The sequence below is a fragment of the Polistes fuscatus genome, unplaced genomic scaffold (assembly GCF_010416935.1).
Source record: "Polistes fuscatus isolate 324 unplaced genomic scaffold, CU_Pfus_HIC Scaffold3, whole genome shotgun sequence".
Classification (NCBI taxonomy): Eukaryota; Metazoa; Arthropoda; class Insecta; order Hymenoptera; family Vespidae; genus Polistes; species Polistes fuscatus.
In genome coordinates this window covers 7,827,663-7,851,779 of record NW_025113107.1, presented here as the reverse complement: position 1 = coordinate 7,851,779, position 24,117 = coordinate 7,827,663, and the positions used below count along the sequence as shown (strand labels likewise).

Sequence of the window (24,117 nt, the reverse complement as noted above, 5' to 3'; positions counted from 1 at the left end):
CCAATGCGCAAAGTGAATCGTATTTCGATCGTCCTTGGAAGACCACCCGATGCCTGGAACAAAAGAGAAAGATAGAAGACATCGCGACTCGAGTGAACGCCGCGAAGTAGAAACGCGAACGTTGTTGTTGGTACGCGCGCACGGTGCCCCTAACTAGTGCTGGTAGTGCTAGGGTCCCGATAGCTATACGTACGTGCACACATAGATACATTAATATCTAGATAGATACACACGTTAGAGAGATTGGTTCGGTCGAGAAACGAGGTAAAAGAAAAAGCACGATCGACCATCAACGGCCGCATCGGTGCACGGCCGGAGAATTGAAACGAACGAGTGGGTTCTCCGGTTACTAACTATATCCCTCTCCGATCCTCTTCATCCCTCCCTCCCCCACATCTGTTGGCTTTCCTTCCGCATTCCGAAATTCCTCGAGAGCAGGCGATGATTTCTAATGGCGCTGGTGCACCCCGATCTTTCTCCTCCTCCTCCTCCTTCTCCTCCTCCTCTTCCCATCTTCGAGTTTTTCCATTTCTCTCTTCGTAATACACGATCAAAGCGTTTACCGTAAAACCGTAGTAACTCCGATCGTTCTTCGTCTATCTTCGCGAACACGATTCCAATTTATCTGTCCAGAGTAATCTTCATATTTCCGTAGGAAAAAAATGCCACGTTGGATCCGTTTGTTCTTTTCTTTCCGGAAAAGACTGGAGTTCATTTCCTTTTGGGAGAAGAAAGATAAAAGATAAAATGTATCTTTGAGTTTAGGGTCGCGAGTAGAAAGGAGTTTCGAATTGAATTCTCCGCTCGTCGTTGTCGCGCGCGCGCGCGCAACACCTGCGATTAACCGCGCGATGCAAGAACCTCGCAGGAGGATTGTGCACTTGCACAAGGCGAACAAGCCTGACCCAGATGCCTCGCGAATCAAACTCTCATCTGGCAACACCCGTTCTTGACATCCTTGGGCTCGATAAAAGAGGACGACAAATTCAAACGAGACAAATTTCAGCTCGGCTGACTCATCGAGCGCTTAGATCTCGCGTGCGCGAATTTCGAATCGCCGAGAAGAAGACGCTGGGAATTGTGAAAACAAAAAGGAAACGAGGCAAAGGGTTAATTATTAACCCTCGTGCATCCTTGGCTCCGATAACAGGCCTGCGATTCCAAATGCTGCGCGCGCTCTCGGCCCGACCAATGAAATAAGAATAAACGGCGCGGCGGGGAATTTGAAATTTGATCAAAGCGCACGATTTTACGGAAGCAATCGATTACCATAATTACAAACCCTTTCGCTTTTTTTCCTCTCTTTCTCGTTCATTTTTGATCACCTCTCGTCTTTCGCATCGTTTTTATTTTATTCGAAGGCTCGAGGCGTAGATCATTGTGATCGCGTAACATTGACCTTGACTTTCGAAAGTCTCACGATCGATCGATCGATCGTTCGCTCGCTCGGGCAAGTCTTGTAAAAATCGTTGACACACTTTCTAGATTCTACCTACGGTCTATGACATTTATTATTACGATAGGCTATTAGTTTGCAATCTCTAATCGGGAAGTTCGACTTACGTTAGTCCATTGCTACGAAATTATACTCAGGGCGTCTGCGAAGACCCCTCCTGACCCGTTGGCCATTTCGATTATCGTAGATATGCAAAATAAAGGGTAATTACTGTATCCGCGTCGTTTAGATTTTGTTCAAAGGCTTTTTTACCTTAGCAGGTTACGCACGTCGATCTTGATTATTCTTCTATTTTATTTCTCTATTGTCGTTCATTCTGTTTAGACGTAAGCGAATTACGCGCGTCGATCTTCATCTTTTCTTCAATTATTCCGCTCTCCGGTAGATTTCTTTTTTTTTTCTATATATAAAAGAACAACGCGTAAAGAAACAAAAAACGCGAATCGAAAGGATTCAACCGCGAAGAAGTGCGACTAGGATTTTTTTCGGCAACTTCGTGAGAAACTATTTAGATTTGTATCTTCGAGACTTTCAAAAATAAACTATTAACAATATAATTATACCGTTTGTATGTTCCCACCTATTGCTTTCTAGTTATTCACGTATCGCCACTTTCTCGGTCAACGAGCACGCAATTTATCACAATCGTTTCAACATCAATTTCCGTTTGAATTATATCGGGCTGGGAGAACAATATTTGAAAATAAATATTATTGCAATCTATTGGTGTAAATGAATTTATCTTTCTTAGGTCAGTCAACCTTCTTCTTTCGCCGGCGTTACTCTTAGCTACTCATTGTTAGGATAATCGTTACGTAAGCCACATTTATTTTTGCCCTCAAGAAGCATCCTCGATCAAATCGAACGAAGAGAGAATAAGGCGTAGCGATAGTTGAGTAGAATCGATCGGAAGTTCGAGGTCGAATAACGTTCTGTCGATTGGAACGTTTCGACTCGTGTGAAAATCACTAGATCTCTCATTAATGATGCGTCACATCCAATCAATATATATATATATATATATATAAAATCATCTTTTTGTCGTCGAGTAAAAACGCATCCCGAATTAATTAATACTCGTGAATTTATATTTTAGTATGTTTGCACGATGTAATTTGTTTTGAATTCTCCTGGTCGTTTCTCTCTCGTTTTAATGAGCCACGTAACGAATCGTAAAAATGATTTTTACTCGATGGTATCTTCGAACGCGACACTGGTTTTAGGGAATCGCTAAGAATTTCACGAAACGAGCGCCGAAACAAAAAGTAATACGTGCGAGGAGCATATTTACGGGTATCATTAACCGCATCTTAACACCTACGACGAGGTTCTACAGGTCCTAATGACTGTCATTATGTTCGCACGGTTCCTCCGGTTGCCGTCGAACAAAAACCGATGTCTTTATGGAAATGAAACGATGGAAAAGTTATAAAAGCACGCGCTTACGAGTGATTAATATACATTGAACGCGTTTTGTCTCTTGATATTCGCCGATCGTATAACTTCTCGAAGTAATTAAGAATTTTTGTCATTAAATATACGCATACCAGCGAGAGAATCTTTTTAGTAATCGTTTACTTCTTACAATTGGCAAGGAAGAAGCGAATGAAAAGGTATCAACTTTCATGAATCATTTTTCGTAGGAACGGGAAGTATAAGGGACACGGAAGATGGAGGTTTCATAGCCGTGACACATTTCCGCGTTAGTCGAAAACAGAAAGGGTATGGTCGAGGAAACGAAGGAAGGAAGGAAAGAGGTAGGTTGCTCTCGGTATCCCATTACGCGCATATGAGCATCTCGGCGCTTATGCCAATCCGCAACACACCCCGGTAACATACCAAGCACGATACATTTACCGTGTACGTGCTCTTTTAGTCGATCGGAGCTCCTTCCAGCATCTTCGTAGTCCGTGGACCGAGAAAGACTCGGAGATTTCTAACGGCGTACGCCCGTCCTTATCGCCATCGAGATAAAATCGTTTTATCCTTACCGATCTCTCTCTTGGGTTCATTAACCGGGGGGGAACTCGACGTCTGTGCGAGCTAATCTTTTATTCCATCCAATTTTCGCGTGGTTTCTCCATTTTGTCTATTTTTGGATGCGTTATAGGATTAGAATTAGAATCACGTTTCGGATGATTCGTTTACATCCCAGAGAGGAAAGTTTATTTTGCATCCAGGTTGTACGTGAAATTCCGTACGCGTAAGGAAATCATGGCGACATGGCCGTGACACAGAACCGTGTTACGTTTCCGCGTTCACGGCCGAGTAAACACGAGTTAGCTGTCCCGTCAACGAACTCGCAATATCCCATTACGAGCGTATGAACATCGATCCTACTACTCCTCTTCATTACCAAACTCTACGTTATTTTTTCTTAGCGACTTTGAATTCAACTCTAAATCTATAAAACTTAGAGAAACGCTCTCGAGGCTTGGGAAAAGAGGAAGTCGATGTAGCTACGCATTGGTAAAAGTGGGCATTGTCCTGCGCGAAAGTAAGGAAAGAAGGCTTTCAGACTCGGAAGCGGCGAGTTGAAGGATGTGCCCGTTATGATGATTATCGTGCGTCGGATGCGGTTAATACCGACGCTCCTACGCAACTCTAGAGCTGTCCACGTTGAACCGTTCTTTCCGCGACCTCCATGCACATTTTCTCATGCGCCATTTTGTAGCAACGCTACTGCCAACGCTGCTACCAATCCAATCGGATTTTGGCATTTCGTCGATTCCCTCGTCAGACGCGACCATTGCAAATGCTATTTTCGATGGAATAAGCTAATGCAAGTCGAAAGTTTTAGGAATACATCGTTGGCCGCGAAGAACGGTCCTCCTCCGGTAATTGTCGAGTTTCTCCCGTTTCTTTCGCATACGTTTCTTCGTAATTATCGTCCCCCTTTACTTCTCTTTCCCCTTTGCTCGAGGTGCCCACCCATTGTTGAGGTAATTTTGCGATTGGTCGTAACAACGAGAGCTCAGCGTTTTCTCAAACCGCGACTACTGCAGCGACACTTTTCTTACGTTGCATTCATTCTCATCGATTAGCGTTTCTCGTCTATCGATCTTTCCTCGGTCTATTTGCTTTTACGCGATAGGAAGAATTTCGTAGTAGAACAAGTGTCTCGTTGGATCGTTGAAGAGATAGAAAGAAAGGTACAATGTCAATGGCCTTGGGCTTCTAGCCTCGCCTATGTTTGCTCGACACGTGTTAGCGTTAATTAGTGCCTTCCTACGTCTTATCTTTTTCTCTCTTTCCTCTTATTCTCATTCTTCATTTCCTCGTTCCTCCTCCTCCCAAGTCCGTCTACCTGTCTCTCTTTCTCTCTCTCTCTCTCTCTCTCTTCCTTATCGCGAAATCGATTTCTCCTACCGATCCGAGTTGATGAGCTATTATTTCGGCGAGTGCGAAAAGGAGAAAGCAGAAATTAAAGAGATTTTCTCGTGGTGTCGGGAAGTTTTGGAATTTATGCCCGTCGTTCTCCTTTTTTATGCAGATTCAACGTTGTAGTCGTTGTCTTGGAAGTGCAGAGAACAGCCGGAGGGTTTGATTTTGACGGGGAAATAATCGGTCTGGCCGAAATTAAATGGTTCCGAGACCGCCAAAGGATCTGCTTCGTTCTCGCGTCTCTCTCTCGAGTGATGTCGATTCATTTCAAGTCTCTCTCTCTCTCTCTCCTCGTCTTGATCTCACTTTTTCGAACATCGGAGCATCCTCGAAGCAGGGAAAGCAAGTAGCATTTTGCGGTGGGCTCGCTTTTACGAGTGCTTTTACAGTGAAATTCGTCGTAAAATTCGACGATCCTCCTCCCGATCGTCGTCGTCGTCGTCGTCGTCGTCGTCGTCGTCGTCGTCGTCGAGAACATCGACCTTTTTCTCAGGTTAAAGACGTAAAATATTCATATAGGCCTGGCCTCGAATGACCCTACCCTTTCTACGCTAACTTTTCGAAAGTTCCATTCGTCGTATAAACGATCGGTCAATGATCGACAACTTTTTACGCGGTGAAATCACGCGAGCAAGAAAAAAGAGGTTTTTTTTTTTTTTTTTAATTTTTCTTTCCTTCCGACAAAATTCATTCGAAAGATATCCGAGGAGGGACGTTTCTGCGCTCATATGCATAGAGAACTCGTGGAATCTTCTAATTTATTTAACGTAAAGAAAAAGTTGAAAAACGGGAGGATAATTTATTCGAGTATAGAATGTAGTATTTTATGCATACTATTCGAATGCGCGATCATCAAAGCTATAAATCATTTATTACGCGTGCGTTTCATTAAACCGAGTGTTCAGGTGCGCCAAGGGAAATACGCGTGGAAGATATATGAAACGCAATTACAAAAGTAGGCAGTTACTCGTGCGGTAATACCTACCGATTGTATTTATCCACGAGAAGCGAGTTCGAGTGCTTAACTTACGACGGTCTTACAATGGAATTTGCACGGTTGCATTCCGCGGAAATGAATAATAAGCCTTGGGTGTATACCGTTTTAATCTCTCAGCATCCGCTCGGAGCGATACATAAACACATTAAATCTAATTCTCGAAAGGACGATTTCATGCTCGAGGAATGTAATATAAATAGCGGTAACGCGATAAATCCTAGACGATGTAATAAACGATCGCAAGGATTTTTTCGCGCGTTTCAATCTTTTTTAATTTCCAAAGAAATTTCGAACCGAGTCCGATATCCAATTGTATCGAATACACTCGCTGGCGACTTTCTACCTATCGATAGAACGCGTCCGAATCCACCTACTTTCGATCAAGATGTGTTTGTAAAACGATTTTTCGGGAGCTGCTCTCCGACGAATTTCGATACAACAGGTACACGCAAACGTACACGTACAAAAGGGACAGTTCCACTCTCACCGATCTCCCCCGCTTCTACCCCCGCTCCCACCCCCTGATCGCGCCGATTCTCGAAGGAGAACTTTCTTTTTCGCACGAGGTCCGCGACCTGGTTCTTAACGTGCCACCGTCTCTTTCCTTCTCATTGGCCCCCTTTTTTCTTTCTCCTTTTTCTCTTTCACCTACTCTCCCAAAGATTACGCATGTGCATAACCAAAAGAATATTTCTAGTAAATAGAGTTTATACTTTCGAAAAAGCAAATATAAACAACATTTAACAAAAGAACTTTAACACAAGACAATGACTCGATGTAACGGTGGATTTCGAGGAGGACGATACACCGAACGTATACGCATACATTTCCTTCGATTAATTAATCATTATTTATGCTATATCGAACACAGTATTGTTCTCTACTAATACCTATAATTGTTTAAACATATATACATTAGTTTAAATATTATATATCTATTAAAGTACTTTGAATATTCAATAATTTCGATCTTATGTTTTATTAGATGAAAATGTTTCCCTCGAAGTCATCACTGCGCAGGAACGTTAAAACAATCTGAAATATAAGTAGAGTGCATTAGTGCATTAAAATAATTGTTAATTAATCGATGCAAGTGTCTATTGTTGTTTAAAAGCTCGGAGTATACGATCTATGTACCGTCTTCTTCGAAATCCACCGTTGAAATGAGCCTTTGTCCTCTATGTAAATACTTTTATTAAATGTTGTTTATATGCCCTTCCAAACGTTGCGCATGTGTATAAAGAGAATAAAGCATCTAATCAATAAGATTTCAGATTATAATAGTCCGATTTTAATATCTTACCCTCGAAGTCATCACTGCGCAGGAGCGTAAAAAAAATTACATAAAATAGATAAAAATACTAAAATGAGAACGTTAGATATAATCTTAAATTCTATTTATTAGGTAGATTATTACCGTTGCACACATGCGTAACGTTCGGAAAGTCATGTAAACAACTTTCAATAAAAGTAATTTTCTAGAGGACAACGGCTCAGTTTAACAGGAGACTTCGAAGAAGACGGTACATAGATCGTATACACCTAGCTTTTAGACAACAACAGACACTTTTATTGATTATTTAACAATTATTTTAATTCTCTAATACATTCTTCTTATATTTAAGATTGTTTAAATGCATATACGTTGGATTAAACGTTACATATTTATTACCGTATTTTGAATAGAAAATAATTGTCATATGTTTTTATTTTACATGTTTACATGCTAGACCCAGGACTTTCCAACCCTCCTAGGAAGCTATTCTTCTTTTATGTATTCCATTCGTGTAATTTTGATTTCGCTCATTGCTCACAGGTGCACCCAAGTTACGTAGCATAGTGACTAGTATCTACGCGTGCTACGAAGAGATACAAGATTTCTAGATAGTTTACACACGATTCAAGATCGACCGGCAGCTGCACTCTCGACGTCTCGAACCTGTGCTCTCTCTCTCTCTCTTTATATATTATCAATCTTTGTGTGTGTGTGTAAGCGCGCGCGCGCATGACAGACCAGGCGACGAGATTCTTTCTCGAGTCGTAAACAATACTGCAAAGGAGAGATCTTCTCAGAAGATCCGTACTCCCGTGGAAGAGGAGGAAACTTGACGTGATTCCTCTTGCGAAAGCACGATTTATATTTCTTTTGCTAGAAAAAGATGAACCGAGATTAAAATTATGTCAAATATACAGTACACTTATGTTATATGACAGTACACTTTTGTTTTTCTCGGGGATCGTCAATGAGCCGACCAAAAGATTTGCATTTATATTTCCAAATGTCTACTCGATTATATTATTATAATATATTGTTATACCAGTGAATAGGAATGAAAGATCGATCATCGTCTCGATACTAGAAATTCCTTCTTATAGTATACTTCTATTCTATGCACGTGAAAGAAATACGTAGTACGTATATTCGTATGCAAGTCAACAAGCTCAAATTATCACCCGATTGTATTCAATTTCTATTTAACACTTGACGTAAAAAAAAATAACGTTTACGTTCGACCATGTTATTCCTTCGAATTTACATATTTTCGTTTCCAGATAGGAAAAAAAGGAGAAAGGATCGAACGCAAGAAAAATATTGATATTGACTTACAATTAGTATATTTTTCTTTACGCAGGTATACTCGTACAAGTAGGAAAAAGAATGCAAATAAGAGGAATTTAACGACGATCTTCGATCTTTCAAGGTAGTTCTACGATCGTACTTTTTAAACAGGAAAACGCTACTTGAGATTTATCTGGCAACTTTCGAAAAGCAATTGACAATGTGTAAATTAGTCGTGTATATTAAATCATGGTGTTGTATTCGTAATTAGCATTTCGTCTTTACGATAAGAAAGTCATAGTCTCTCCTTCATCTTTGACTTTCTCCTCTTGGAATTTACGTAACTCGCATCAGCTTCCTTTGGTCCGTCAATAAATGACAAATGAACGCATAAAGGAGTACAATCGTATTCATAAGAGTCGTAAGACGTCAAATACTCGTTTCCATCTACTTCAACGACGACGCATTAACGCTGCCAAGGAGCCATATATTCTTACTTACATACATTTCTATCTAGAATATACGTAGGATTTTCTTTATTTCCTAACCGTGACACAAATCGTACACCACTGCAATTAGCATAACCATCGACTCGCGGTCAAAACGAATATACGCTTTGCGATACTTTCATTTATTGTTAATATTAATCATTTCATTTATTTGTTTATATTTATGCAACCCGAATGCCAGAGAAAACATTTCATTTTTTCTTATCCTTACGACTTTTCTATAAAATGTTGCAATTGGCAAGAAATTTGTTCGAGTTTGATTCGACGTCGCATTTCGTTTCAGCGAAATATGCATCCATCTTGACATAGAAATTTGTGCTTATTTCTGAGCAATCCTAGTAATTCCAAGAATATTTCTCGTGGTTTCATAATTATATATACTTTTTCAGTGTTTTCTATTCCAGTCTTTATTTTAATGTGGACTTTTTGGTGCTGACCCAAACGGGCGAGTAGGAGAAAATTATAACTTAAAAAAAAAAAAAAAAGGGAAAACATTTTCAACGATTGTCTAATTACAACGAGTATCGTCACGAACGGTCCCACATGACAAACTCCAGTTAAATGATTAATTATATAATGGCACGCACGCAGGCAGGCAGGCAGGCAGGCAAGCAGGCCTGCGGGCAAAGGAATACGCGAGGAGAGTATCCGTTGCGGATTACGTAGCACGATTACGAATCGCGGACACGTACGAATGCAGGATGCCTCTCGATGCATCCTGCGTACGAGCCATTGCACTCTCTCGACCGTTCTACCCTACTACGCGAGTAATCTATCGAACTTCCATCTTTCTCTCTCTCTCTCCTTCTCTCTTATTCATTGAATTGCCTTCCAGCTATGATTTACCGATCGAACGTTCCTAAGCTTTCTCATAATCTTTCGACTGCTGTTACTCTTGAGGATTCAATATTTCTAATATACCGACAAAATCTATTTATATGTATAATATCGGTAAAGTATTTCAAAAGAAAATGGAATAAAAATCACATATTTGTACGATCACGCGCGAGCGATCGCGAAGTATTCCGAGTTGGTATGTAAATTGAACATATTGGAAATACGACGACAGATGGTTCAGTATTACTATTCCTGATTAATTAAAGCTCTTCCAGTAGGTGCGATGGCGGTGACGGTTTCCTCTTTAATGAGGAAAAGTGGTACTCGATGTATACCGATTGAGTGAGTAGCCACGCGCGATCTATCGCATCTCGGACTTCAGTTAACCCTAGAAGGAAAGCATCGGAGAGCGAACGGCATCCAAAGGATCTCGGCGTCAATTAAGCAAGAATTGCGAGACAGGCTTAGACATATACTTGGCACAATCTGCATTTACCGCGTCGAGAATTAGAAGAGTTGGAAGATCGGTTGCATTGCTCGTCCGAAGAAATATGCGAATCCTTGAGGATCTTATACTTCTTCGTCCTATTTCCGATTGTTTCTTGATGGAAAGAGATTTCTGGAATTATTCCAAGGCGATATCTCTCTCTTCCTTTCTCCCTCCGTTTGGAATCGAGTCGATAATGCGTAGGACGTATTGGCCTGCATCGAGAAAAATCTAGCCCGTTACGCGTTAAAACTATTTCCGGTATTATTCGTCATCTACGAGAGGAGGAGGAGGAGGAGGAGGAGGAGGAGGAGGAGGAGGAGGAGGAGGAGGAGGAGGAGAAAGAAGAAGAGCAGAGGAGAGAAAGAAAGGAAGAACGGGTGGTGGAGGATCGTGAACTCACAGCTGAGCGGGTCTTTACACTGCATCGGATTACCTTCCTGGATTCATTCACTTCGGAGTCACCTCACATCCGTGGCGGTGCAATGACGTGCCGTACAGTCGGTAGAGAAATTTCATTTCTATTATTATCTTATGGGTATTAAATATCCACGAGAGGCCACGCCTTCTATACCAGTTTTTCGCACGCTATCGTTAATGTACCACTTTGGTTAGGATGATGCCAACTTTCAGAGAAGATATTCAAACATCGACGCGATTAATATTTTTCTTCTTCAAATAAATGAAAGTCTCTTAAAACGATCTCCGAGGTTATAGGGATCCTGTCAAGGGTTGTTATTTGACGCGAGTACGTTATCCTTAGCGATATCACGGTCCTTCCTGTGGCTCGAGACAGAACAGCGCCATAATTCCAGCTTACGTTCTCGCGTGGCGGAATGTCTCCCGGCGAAATATTCCACCGCGAGGAAGAGGAAGAAGGGAAGGTAAAGGAAGCGGACTGAGAAAGGCTGAACGAGTTGGAAGAGGATGAAGATACTTTCCGGGAAATTCGTTCGGCATTTCGTTCGGCATTTCGTTCTTTACGATCGAAAGTGGCAAGAGGTAATCATTAAGATACAACTAAAATTCATTAGTTCGGTCGGAAGAAGAAGAAGAAGCTTACACGTAACTATAGCAAACTTCTAGACTATAGAAAAGGGCGTGGGCATAGAAGATAGGTATCATCGAAAATGGCGACAAGCTGCAAAAACAAGAACGTAACGCGTACTTTATTCGAATCGAGTTTCTCGCTGGATCCAATCAGAGATCGTCTTGAAGCTGGAGGACGAAGGATCTTTCTTCTTCTCGTCGTAGGTTCGATGACTCTCCAGGGTGATCATCGTAAACGATGAACGTTTGTCCTGCTCCTTCTCCTTCTTCTTCTTCTACTAGCACTACCACTACTACTATTACCACTACTCGTTTCCCCATCCCACGCCCGAGTTATCATAACCACTGCCGTCCGTCACGCACCACTCGGCACTTTGTGCCTGCGAGTCCTCGTGCCGCTCGTCATCGCGGGTAAACGTCCTTTATTTCGTTATTTCTCCTCGGAAAACAGCAGCTCTTCGATCGATACAGGAAGAGAGAGATATTTATAGGGTGGTCGAGTAGACAAAATCTTGCCATTCTATCCTGACGGGTATTCGTTAACTTCGTCGTCAGATTCTTGGCTACCACTCTGTGGGAAGTATGCATGCATTCCCAGTACGAACGCCCACGCAATCAGAGTCGCCTCCCTAACCGATCCTAACCGACAGAGGCGTGAACCTCGGCCGGCTTTCAGATATCGGACTTGTCTTCCGGAGAAACTCTGAGAAATCTCCCCTCTTTCTTTCCTTCCAGCACATGATCGATCGATCAATCTCTCGTCTCCGCCATCTCCCTGGCGGAAGTGAAACGTTCCTTTGGCAAGCGCCAAGCGCCAAGGAATCTGATCCTAAAGGGACGACCGCCTGGACGAAGAGACTAGTCGAGTAACGAGTTTAATAGCGTATAAAGTTACCTTCGGACTATTTTCTACAATGACGCTTCGATAAGCCTACCTACGCGAATAACGTCCATGACCATAGGAAACCCTCTGATCGCATTTACATTACGTTTTCTTCAAATCTCATTTCATTCCATCCAAGATTCAAGATAGATGCAGTTAAGGTGGTAGCTATTAATTTTCAATGTTTCTAGTAATATGCCGATACACGACATCATTTTCTCCAACGCACCCATGGTGGTAGAACCTGTTTGCGTTATTATTATTTAACGGATCCGCCTCGATACCGCTCAAATCTAGCAATATTTCCAAGAGAAATCCAGTTTTCCTCTATAGAGCCAAAGGTTTCATTAAGATACTACAGCATTTCCTCGGATTGTTCTTCGGCACTTTGCGATCTGCTGTTAGTCACTGGTTAGCGGTACTACCGGTCGCGATCGACGGGTCGCGTGTGCAGGTTGGGCAGGTGCATCGACAGCGGTAAATGGCAGAGATTACTTTGGAAAGAAGACTCATCCCGGTCATTATTCTCTCTTTCTCTCTCTCTCTCTCTCCACTTATCTCTATCGTTTATCTATCCTTTAGATGTCAAAATTAATTCGATATCTTTTTTTCTGAACTTGCAAATTTCATTACAAATAGGCTAGCTACAGGATTACGTTTTCAAATATTCACCGTTATTTTCTACAGTCTATTAACATCTACTGGCTAATTTATAAATGTCAGAACGACGGTGGTCTGCCGACTATGAAATCCTTTATGCATTTTCGAACCTAGACTTGAAGCGCTCCCCCGACAAATAGTATTGTAAGATCCTAAAAAGTCTGAAGAGTAAGACGCGTAAGGGAGAACTTTCCGTCCCAAAGCATAAATGGTGTCCCACGTGCATAAAGCAACGCGTTGCAGAATAACGTGCCTTGTTTCGTGGTTAGTAAACGACCGTTTTCGTTCCAGTCCGTTGTATAAAGTGGTTAACTGCTATTGTTAGTAGCATACAGTTATTATTTGACCAGGTGGAAGCAGCTCGTAATGGATGATGCCTCGGAAATCCCACCATTCAGAGAGCAAATACGAAAAGCAAACCCTGACGTAACTCTGACGCGTCATAGCGTTTTCGATTGTTTTGATAGTCGCTGCGTTTCCTTCTTTTTCTTCCATCCCTTACGACGATCTTCAATGAATTCTCCGCCACCTAAAGATTTGAACTCTTGTCTAAACAAAAACGTCTTTTGATCGTTAAAAACTTTCTTATTGCAGATGGAAGATGGATAGCCAATGAGATTCATCGTCAGAGAGACGACTAGTCCGGAAGATGGGTAACAACGGTAGTTCCCATCAACAGTGTCCCTCGAATGGGCTATCTCAAGAGATGGCTCGAGGATGGACTCAATCCTTCCCTCGGGAACTGACGAGACACCACTCGCAACCTCCTGGACACAAGGTCCTCCCAGAGCCACCCAACCAAAGGCTCCGTGCTACCAATAATGGTAGCATTATCCACAACGGCGGGACCATAAGTGGACGCAGACCTTCGGCGCTGACGTTGCCACATGATCTTAATAAGGTAACCAACTGTGTTTACGCGTGTGCCTTCCTCTCTCTTGCTCTCTCTCTCTCTCTCTCTCTCTTTAAGATCTAATATAGACTTTTAGTCATTTTCCAATGAAAGAACAGTTGATCTTGAAAGATATCACGTTTAATAATTCAAACGTTTTCTCGTTGAATATTTTCAAGGCTTTGACGTTGAAGTTATAGCGTAACCATAATAAGATAAAAATTAACCGAGTCGCGCGAGTATAATTGTAATGGTAATATTCTTTTATCGTTTTCCTATGATTTCAAATAAATTAGGTTCGAAGAAAATTTGCGACGAGCCAGTCGGTGCATCGATAACCCGGTTAAGCGTTCGTTTTAGAAAGCCGATTTTTACTAGAAACCCTCGGAATGTATTACATGACCTTCGAGATACTCCGTTATTTCATTATTATACTAACAATAGATCTCGTTGAATTTCTTATAAATTTGCCTCGTTACGTGATAGTTGAATTAAACGCATACTCGATTTCATTCCTTGTACAATTTAACATAGGATTTAATTGGAAGGATTTTGAAGTGATAACATCTAATAAATATGTATTGCTATTTTCTCTAGCAAGGGGTCTTTCGTAGTAGAAGTACTTCGGCGTCGAACATCGGCGTATCTCGATCACGCAAGTCCGATCATCACTGTTGTCATTATCAAAGTGATTCTCATTGCATGGAAAATGAAATGCAAGAATTGAAAAGATTTGGTAGCGAGCCAGACTTGAGATATTCTCCAACGGAACGCTCCAATCCGACGAGTAGGCAACGACACGGTTTAGAACGTCGTCATTGTACTGGTTATTATCCCGAAAGAGATTCTAAAGAACGGGAGAGTCGATATAAAGGCAAGAAGAAGTACAAAGCACCAGCACCACCTGGTAATGTCATGGCCGACGGTTCCTCACCCGATTCTTACAAGTGGGAACTTGGCCAGGATGGTCGTTGTAAACACGAGGAAGAAGTTCAGCCGCCACCCAGGAGGTCACGGCTTTTTAAAACTAGAGCGGAAACGAAGAGGGCACAGATCAATTGGATGTCCAACTCGTCTACCCAATCCCATCAAGAACGTAACGAGGCAGCCCTCGAGAACGAAAGAAGATGGACGAACGAACGCGAGAATAAAAGGCCATCCTGGCGGGAACAGGATCAACAACAACAGCCACAAAAGTCGCAGCAGCAGCAACTGCAACAACAAGATCAATGGTGCAGGGACGAATTGAGACGTTCGAAAAGATTCGATGGCAAAAACACGCTTCAAAGAAGTATGAGCAGTCCTGAGTTCCAGGCGGAACTGATGCAAGTAGCTAGGAAAGTGAGAAATAAGTTGAACTGTGGCAGGAAGTCGACCGGTCAACATGATTTCTCCAAAGTCGCGTCCTTAGAGCGTAAGAATGTGGAGCTTTCGAAGAGCACGAAAGAAAAGTTGATCAACGAGGAGCAGAAAAAGACGGAAAAAAGAAACTCCAAGACAACGACTATCGAGGAACGAACTGTCGAAGGTACGTATCCTCGAGTTATCTCTATCTTTATTTATAAATGAAATTTATATTTTTATATTTCGATCCCTTCAGATAGAATCATTTCGCGCATGAACGAGGAGAGGAGACTTATAGCGGAGAAATGTAGCCGAGTGGAAAACAAGACAACCTCGTGCGAGGATCGTAGGAATGATGCCTGGAGGACGAACAAGGATTGCTCGAAGGAACGAGAGGATAATGGGGTAGTTAATAAGAAGAGGAGCGTCGAAAAGTCGACCAATTTCGAAGACGAACCTACGAAACAAGGCAGAAAGTCATTAAAAGACAGGCTCGATACGCTTGGACGTTCTATAGAAGAAAGATTTTCGGACAAACAGAGAAGAGATTTGGAGGATTATCGCAAATCGAGCGATTTATCGAAGAATCGAAAATTTGAGGACGTAGTCGATATTGGGAGGACCAGGTCGGAGAGTCCAATTAGACATCGCAGCAGAGATAAATTTGATGTTCGAGGACAAGGATCTGGTAGAGAAAGTACACCGGAACCACGGGAACATAAAAGAGGAGATCAAGAAAATTCGGATCCCAAGTGGTGTAAAAGAGACGCGAAAACGAACGACTCTAAAAACATCGAAAAAAGATGGTCGGATGCCGAAGTGCTGATAGAAAAAATTGATCCAAATGCCAAAGATAAGCTCATGAAAATATCGGACACGAAGGAACCAGTCGAGAACTGGCACATGTAAGACCATTGCCATGACCCTTCATATTTGTTCCAAAGTATCCAATTTAAAATACGAATTGTACTTTACAGATTACCGCGTACAGAAAAGTCAACGCCAAAGACCTTCTATTTTGGCATGGGCGAGGCCTTATCCAAAGAATCGCGAAATAGCGTGGACCAACAAATGCAACACATCCAATCGCGACTACAGGTTAGAGAAATCAACAAGTCGAACGAATACTCGATGGACGACCGCGACGAAGTAAGTTTTAACGAGCATCGACAAATTGAACAACGATTTTGATAAACGCGTTCTTTCAGATAAAAAGCGGACCAGAAGATATTTCGCTAAAACTTCGACCTACTCTTCCGAAAAAGCAATTAGAAATACCAAGATTTTCTCCTTCGGCAGCATGGAGATTATTATCCGCGTTAGAAGCTCCCGGTCCAACGATGAGTACCGCTAGCGAAGAAATTCCTGTAAGTGAATTAAAACGAATAATACGAAGAAACGACGGAACGTTGAATGATTTTAAAACGATATACATTGCAGGTCATGTTCGAAGAAAAGATCGAACGTTTGTCGAGGCCACCCCCACCATTGATAGCTTTGGGGCCTCGAAGTTCGCACGATAAATCAGGGGATTCGGGTATATCCGGAGACGCTGGAGCTGGCAACGACGATTCTCTAGACGTTAGCACGATGAACAGAATAAAAACATCGACAACGAGACCCGCGTGGACTCCTCAACAAGATCTAGGCGAAGAATCGAGCAGCGATGCTGGCGTAGATTCTCCACCTCCGATTCCGACGCCAATGAAATTTACACCGAAAGCTCACGTCTTCTCTCTCTCCTTGCCACGCGACGACAATAGGATGTATCTTTATAATCCCGAAACGAAAGGTAAAGAAGGATCCGCGTTCAATTCGCTGCAAAAGTTAAAGAGAACGATGTCAGGAGCGTTCGGTCTCGGTCCGTTGGATTTAGAAAAGAAACGTGCAGGCGACGTGCTCGATGACAATTGGCTATTGTCCAGTAGTGCACCAACTTCTTTGCAACTCAATCAAATTACGGACGTGACTCGATCCTCGCCTTCTGGATGGAAACAAGACTTTGACGACGAAGACATCGATGGCGACGACGATGACGACGACGACGACGACGACGATGACGATGACGACCACGACGACGACGACGATCAAGAAGACTCCGAAAATAGAAACGACTTCCCTGTGATCATGAAACCTCCGTCTTTTTCTTATTTAGCTTCCGGTGGTCATGTCATGTATCTACCGGAAGCCAATGGTACTATTTACCAAGCACAAAATTTGAATTATAAGAGCAATGGGCCTTTGAAAAATCATCATTTCGCTAATTCCTCGTCGAAGTATAAGAAGAATATCGTTGATGATCAGAAAAAGTCTTCCGCGATCGAGGACAAATCACGAAAGTCGAAACATTTAAGATCCTATGGGGAGAGATCTTCTTTCGCTGAGAAAAGTATGAACTCGCATAATAGATTTTCAAATGTTTCAAAGTCTTGCGAAAATGTATCTGAGATGAAACAGAGGAGCACCTCGCCTAACATTGAACAATCACAGAATGTGCAAAACAATAAAGAATCTTCTTCCGAAATCAAAGCACCAGCTAAAAATATTTCTAAAGGTAAACGTTTCACGTTTCAATCAACTGTTAGGCAAATCGAGAGACGTAGGTTAGCCGAGAAATTATCTCGCGAAGCTGAAGCTAAGGAGCATCAGAGAAAAGGAGAGCTCGAAGCTATGAGGAAAGTCGAGGAAGAATTTCAACGGAAACGGGCAAGAGAGAAAGCGAATATTAGACAGCAGCTTCGATTATATAATATGGACGAACATCTCAGGTAGAGATTTGATTACTTAATGTTTATACGCACGTACAAGTTAAATACCTTATTTTCAATTTCAAACGCTTTGATTTATGCAGTAGTTTGCCTTCGGCTTGGGACACGTCACAATTGTCTCGTGCTGATCCCGATGGTGCACCGTCATCGTCAGCCTCGTCACCAACATCTGCTCCACTCGGAACCCTAACGGCGAATCGTAAAAATAGCGTTAGCAGTGACGAGCATCATAGAAAAAGAGCAACTAGTTCTGAATCAAGGCAACAACAGCAAAGAGAATACAAAGATTATCGACCGAAATATTACGCTTGGACACCGGAAAATTCGTCTCATTTAGAGTACAAACAGACCACCGTACATCCAAAAGTCATTTGCGATATTCCCAAAAGTTCTGCGGTCTTTGTCGATGCGAATGCCCACGGTGGCAAAGCTACGAATCTAAATTCAACTCCTAGATCTGATAATTACAGGTAACAACTGTTTATAATCGATTAACACGAATTTCTTTTTATACAAAAACACTGGATTATAAAACGCACTTAACAAATGTTCCGCAAATAGAAAGGATTTCGCTCACGGCGCGGTTGCAGCGAGGTCATCCTTAGCTAGCAGCGACAGTGAATTATCGCAACCAAATACCAGGCCACATTCTAGGCAAACAGGTGGCAAAGGAAAACCTCTACGTTCTAGGTATGTTCGAGCCAGTCTCCTGTCTTTTCTCCATGCTTAAATACTGGTCAGCTAGCATCGATAATATTTAAGTTGATCAAATAGGCGAATAAGTAGAACGTTGGAATGGATCTAAGAAGATTCTTTGAATACACGATTTCTAAACTCTATTATTGATTACCTTACAAATCTAAAATACTATGCCCAGCAGCATGCTGCATGACCTCATCTTACGCTCATATAACATTTTTTTTTTTTTTATTGAAAAAGCATAACCCTGATATGTTACAAACCGTATAAACTATTCGCAACTTACTAATGTTTGGCTTTTGATTTTTATTCCATGCAGGTTTTAAAATGAAAGTAAAGTAAGTAGTTTTAACACTTCTAGTCATTTAACAACGCTTTGATTAAAACAAAACGAATGCATCGCGCTGTCGTACGTGCTTCTAAATAATTTACGTATCGGGCTAGAAAAAGGTGCCTATACATTAATTATGATGTAGCTTACGATTATACGATACTTTCTCGAAGGTAGAGGTACATAGGGCACAAAGAAAATATAAATGATGCATGTATCAGAATCGAAGACAAAAGTGAAAAGAGTGAGAAAACGTTAAATAGGTCGGCTAGCCCAGAACGAAGCGAGGAAGCTGTCAGTTCGGAGGATGAAAGTCCAGTGGAACCAATCAAGCAAGAACGAAATCCCATTAATGGCTTTACAATAAACGGAGTTCAACCTTTCGTGAGGGAGAAGAGCTATCGACCAATTTCTTTTAACCCTCAACCACCCCAGCCCATTCCAAGTTAAATACAAAGTTTCGTACAAAATTAAAAATAGGTTTACAATTATAGACCAGCTCAATATTTTTTGAAATATCTACAATCAGAATTTATAGAAGAAAAGAGATAGAACGAATAAAAAAGAAAATAGGATATGATTTTATTTAAAATGAACATTTATTTTATATAAAGAGATGCTATTTTTTAAACAATATTCAATCCATACGAGTAACTAATGTCAAATAATGATTTATCGTGTAACAAATAACATGATCTAACTCCTAACCAAATGTGTTCCATGTAATTCTTGATACATTCGTTTAGTATGTAAACTTAAGATATGATAGTGTGATAAGTACAACAACGAATCAAAGATTATTAGCATATGGTAAATGCGTTATTGCATTATAAATTAATGCACTCCAACAAAACTGTGTGCCCAATAATAGTTACATCAAATACACTATTCCAAATGGTTTAGGGTCCATATTTTGTAATTATGTACAGATAACATGTTCAAAAAATTTATACTAATGAATTGTATTCGATTAAATAATTATATTGTTATGACGATGTCTTTTTTATTCGTATAAATCTAAATATGCACATATAAAATCTAATTATTTAACGTAAGTGTTCAATACAATTTACTTACAAATATTTTATTCAATGTAGACATTAGTAGTAGAATTTTGGTGCATTCGATTTCAAATTTGGCGCCATTACGTAGTAGACAATATCAAAAGTACTATCAAGATTGAATTCTGTATTTATTAACATTCTTAAATTGTACATTAATCTTGATATGCCATTCTATTAATTATAAGCTGATAAATAATTAATTATGCAAACATTAGTACATACGCAATCATCTAAGTGTCAAAATTAGATTTTCTTATAGATATTAAACTCACTCGAGTAGTAGATAGTACTTATTCGTATGATCGAGAATAATTGACAACGATCACAGGTATTGTTCTATTAAAAACAAATCCTTAATACTATGGAGTGCGAAAATTATAAAGAAATTATTTCTTCCGAAGGAAATAATACTATTAAAAAATTTCAAGAACATGTCATGTATGTATGAATAATTATTTCTTTTCGAATTCATTTGTATCGCACAAATTTTCAAACCGGTTAAACTGTATTGCTTTTTTCTCTTTTTTAAATTACAATTATAAAAATATTCCGATATCGTTAAAGACAATCAGAATTCGAGGCAATGTTATTTGAAGAAACCAGTGACGAAGAGGATTCTGAATCGACAGACAAAATAATGCAGGAATCTTTTACGGGAAATTTACCGACTGGCCAAAGTAGCACAAGTAATGCGAAACGTTTAGAAAATTTAGAAAATAGAGACGAGGCAAGTATCTAATATTCTTTATATTTTGATTGTTTCTACAACATAATGTTGCTTTTGTTAGATCGTTTTATCTTTGATGTGGACGAATAACCGTTTGGGTGCAGCTTATTACAACATCGTAACGTCGGAATTATTTGTAATGGAAGATACTCACGATGACACGGTTAATTTTAATATTACAAAGACAATTTTTAAACAATGTCAACCACATTACATTATCACGATACATGGAATATCCGACGATTTTCTTAATTGTATAAAAAAGCTCGTTATGATGGATACGGCGGAGGATAATCAAAGTTGTAGCTCAAGCAATCGATCGATTCAAACAATTTTTAAAGCTTTACCGAAAAAAGAAAACAGTTACGAAACTTGTTATCACAGAGTTCGATGCCTGAAACTCAATTCGGAACCGAAAGATGCCGACAATTCTGAAAGAGTTACATTTCTAAATGCTTTGCTCGATTTTAAAGCTCATGCGATGATCCATGCTTTAGGATTACTCTTAAAATTTATCGATAAGCATTGGAATACCATTACTCTAGATCCTTCCGGCAAAGCATCTTTTATCTCCTTGAATTGCATTACTTTGTAAGTATCTTGCTATAGGAACAAATAACAAATGTTTCGTCATTTTAAGGATTACTTGACTTACTCTGCATAACTTGGCCCACTTTGTCTCATCAAAAATATTTGTTGTTTCCAACTTCTTTACTCAACGATCGTAATTTCTTGTTTTTTTTGTTTTTCTATTTTTCTTTCAACAAGGGAAAAACTTGTAATGATCGACGATGACTCTTACAAAGCATTGAATATCGTTCAAACAAAATATCATCCAAGTTTTTTTAAGTTCGGTAATGCATCTACAAAAATGCAAAGCGGTAGTTTATTTGCACTGTTAAATTGTTGTCAGTCAAGGCCAGGTGCACAGTTTTTATGGTTGGTATTAAAATTTGAAAAATATATATTTTTCTCTCGGAAATATCTAATTATTCATTTATTTATTTGTAATCATCATATATAGGAAAACAATTCGACATCCAACAAGAGACATCGAAATACTCAATCAAAGATTCGACGCGATAGACTTTTTCTTGAATCCAGCAAATCACAGTGTCGTTGAAAATTTTACAAATTGTTTGAAAGATATTTATCGTTTAACAAATACAATACTTAGTCGTTATTTGGGCCCACGAGCGAGAGCTTCGGATTGGCAAAGATTGCATAAAGTTTGTCTTGTTATCTTTATATTTTTAATTGAGACAATTAACATAATAACTGAAGTGTATATTTTGTAGACTGTTACTAACATAATTTACATCGCGTATATCTGCGAGAATTATGACGACAAGATAGAATTATTCAAAAAAATAGTGAACACCATTACGGATGAAATGCATTACGTGAAATATTTCATTGAATTAATTGTTGATTTTGACGCAAGCAGACGTGAGAATACATTTGTTGTTAGATCCGACGTTGATCCTCAATTAGACGAGCGTAAGTTTATTTTTCATCGAATTAATTTCATTTTCTTCTTAATTCTACTTCTTTCAACTTCATCATATATTTGACTTTTGTAGTACGCAATCAAAAATGCGCGTTACCTCAACTTTTAACAAAGATGGGAGAAAAAGATATGCAAGATAATCTTCCTACATCTGTTACAAGTTGTAATATGGTTTATCTACCAAATATCGGTTACATATTGGCTATAAAAGAATGGGATCGTACTCCACCCGAGGAAAACGATATTCCTGGTTTAGAATTTAAATTTACGATTAACGGTATACATTACTATAAGAGTCCTTGTGCTAGAGGTTCGTGATAAAAAATTGAAAATATAGTGATTCGCTTTACTTATTCGGATTATTAAATGTGTTCTATTTTGTTTAATTTATAATTGTAGAATTAGACAACAGCATAGGAGATATTATGTCGAAAATAACGAAACGACAAAGTGAAATTATGTTAAAATTGGTACGCTATATAAACAAACATGCAAATTCTATATTAGTTGCAATACAACTGTGTGCAGAATTAGATACGTGAGTAGATATAATTTTTACATAATTTATCGAATGAAATAATATAGAAATAGAGGTCGAATGACATCGCATAATTTTGACGTCAGCTTTTTAACATGGCGACTTACGTCAGATAAAAAATGCGTTGTAGCGGATAACGTTCACCATTCTCTATCGGTTGGATGATAGTCGTAGAAACGCGACAGCCGGGTGTATGGTCTATCATTAGAAAATTTCTTTCTCTTCCGGCAGATTGCTATCCTTCTCACAAGTGGCACGGAATCATAATTACGTGAGACCAAATGTGGTCACGTCGCAAGTTATAGCTGTGAAACAAGGACGACATCCTTTACAAGAATTTCATACCACATATGTACCGAACGATATTTATTCTGGACAAGGGAAAAGCCTTATCAAAATTATAACCGGTCCGAACTCTTGCGGAAAGAGTATATATCTTAAGCAGGTGGCACTTATAGTGTTCATGGCTCATATTGGTTGTTTTGTACCCGCTAAATCTGCGACCATCGGTGTTATGACTCATATATTAACACAAATTGTTACTATAGATAGTATTTCGTTAGATGCGAGTGCATTTTTGCAAAGTCTTCGACAGGTAAATTTCATTACAAACGAAACGAATAAATTCATACGATAATCAATTTGCAGATAAATATGGCCTTGTATGCATCGACTCCAAATTCACTCATAATAATCGACGAATTTGGCAAAGGCACATCAGAGATAAATGGTCTTTCATTACTGACTGCCGTTCTAGATAGCTTCGTGGAGAGAGCCATTTATTGTCCTCATGTATTCGCTGCAACTCATATTCATCGCGTAACAGAATTGTTGCCTGAAAATCCTATGATTGAAGCCCAAGTACTTTAATCATTTCCGACTGACGAGTCATTTGTCAGAACATTGTATTAAATCACGTTTATTGTTTCCAGACTTTTGAATTCATAACGAACGACGACGAATCTCTTGCATTTCTTTATTGTTTAGTAGTTGGAAATACCACTTGCAGTTTTGCACATTCCGTAGCAAAAAGTGCTGGTCTTAACGAACAGCTTATAAAGCGCAGCTTGGAGGTATTTTTAATCTCGGCCAATTTTTATTATATATATTTCAAATCTTCGTCTTTTTAATTCTTTTAATTATGATAGGTTTTTAAAAATTTAAAACAGGGAACTCTTCCTTCGCGTATACCCGAAGTTCAACGAAAAGATACGTAAGTCCTACCCCATACCTCTAAACGCACGCATGAGATCGTATGATCTTTTATATTATTATAATTTTAGGGTAAAACATATCATCGAGAAAGTAGTTGTTCCAGATGTTGACTTTGATTTAGAAGAACTCAAGTCGTGGGTACGCCAAGCGATATTACCATCGTCGACTAAATTTTCATAAATAAAATACAAACATTTCAATTTTAT

The 24,117-nt window shown here is 39.8% G+C and overlaps 2 protein-coding genes across 7 annotated transcripts in view; both read left to right on the top strand.

The window, feature by feature from the left end:
• The window catches only part of LOC122519171 (eisosome protein SEG2-like), a 38,137-nt gene extending 18,576 nt beyond the window's left edge, over positions 1-19,561 (top strand). For 2 of the 6 annotated variants that reach the window (XM_043638473.1, XM_043638472.1), the window contains exons 2-10: positions 13,418-13,724; positions 14,313-15,243; positions 15,316-15,964; positions 16,037-16,208; positions 16,268-16,426; positions 16,500-17,827; positions 17,911-18,297; positions 18,389-18,517; positions 19,121-19,561. In XM_043638473.1, coding sequence (XP_043494408.1) covers positions 13,473-13,724; positions 14,313-15,243; positions 15,316-15,964; positions 16,037-16,208; positions 16,268-16,426; positions 16,500-17,827; positions 17,911-18,297; positions 18,389-18,517; positions 19,121-19,307 — 4,194 coding nt within the window. In that variant the 5' untranslated portion in view covers positions 13,418-13,472 and the 3' untranslated portion in view covers positions 19,308-19,561. The other 4 variants (XM_043638477.1, XM_043638474.1, XM_043638475.1 and 1 more) reach the window with 4 other exon arrangements.
• A 1,156-nt stretch (positions 19,562-20,717) lies between these two features.
• Positions 20,718-24,117, top strand: LOC122519170 (mutS protein homolog 5-like). The gene is made up of 11 exons (XM_043638471.1): positions 20,718-21,239; positions 21,417-21,587; positions 21,673-21,877; positions 21,947-22,148; positions 22,232-22,468; positions 22,558-22,696; positions 22,928-23,291; positions 23,345-23,557; positions 23,629-23,769; positions 23,845-23,909; positions 23,980-24,117. The coding sequence occupies exons 1-11, from the start codon at positions 20,725-20,727 to the stop codon at positions 24,089-24,091; spliced, it is 2,364 nt and encodes a 787-aa protein (XP_043494406.1). The 5' UTR covers positions 20,718-20,724; the 3' UTR covers positions 24,092-24,117.

What these genes read in the sequence shown, in the direction of transcription:
- LOC122519170 (XM_043638471.1), top strand. Translation starts at nt 20,725, where the DNA reads ATGTGGACGAATAACCGTTTGGGTGCAGCTTATTACAACATCGTAACG. An exon ending in CCAGGTGCACAGTTTTTATG is followed by an intron (nt 21,588 to 21,672) that starts GTTGGTATTAAA and finishes CATCATATATAG; the next exon opens with GAAAACAATTCGACATCCAA. An exon ending in TAAGAGTCCTTGTGCTAGAG is followed by an intron (nt 22,469 to 22,557) that starts GTTCGTGATAAA and finishes TTATAATTGTAG; the next exon opens with AATTAGACAACAGCATAGGA.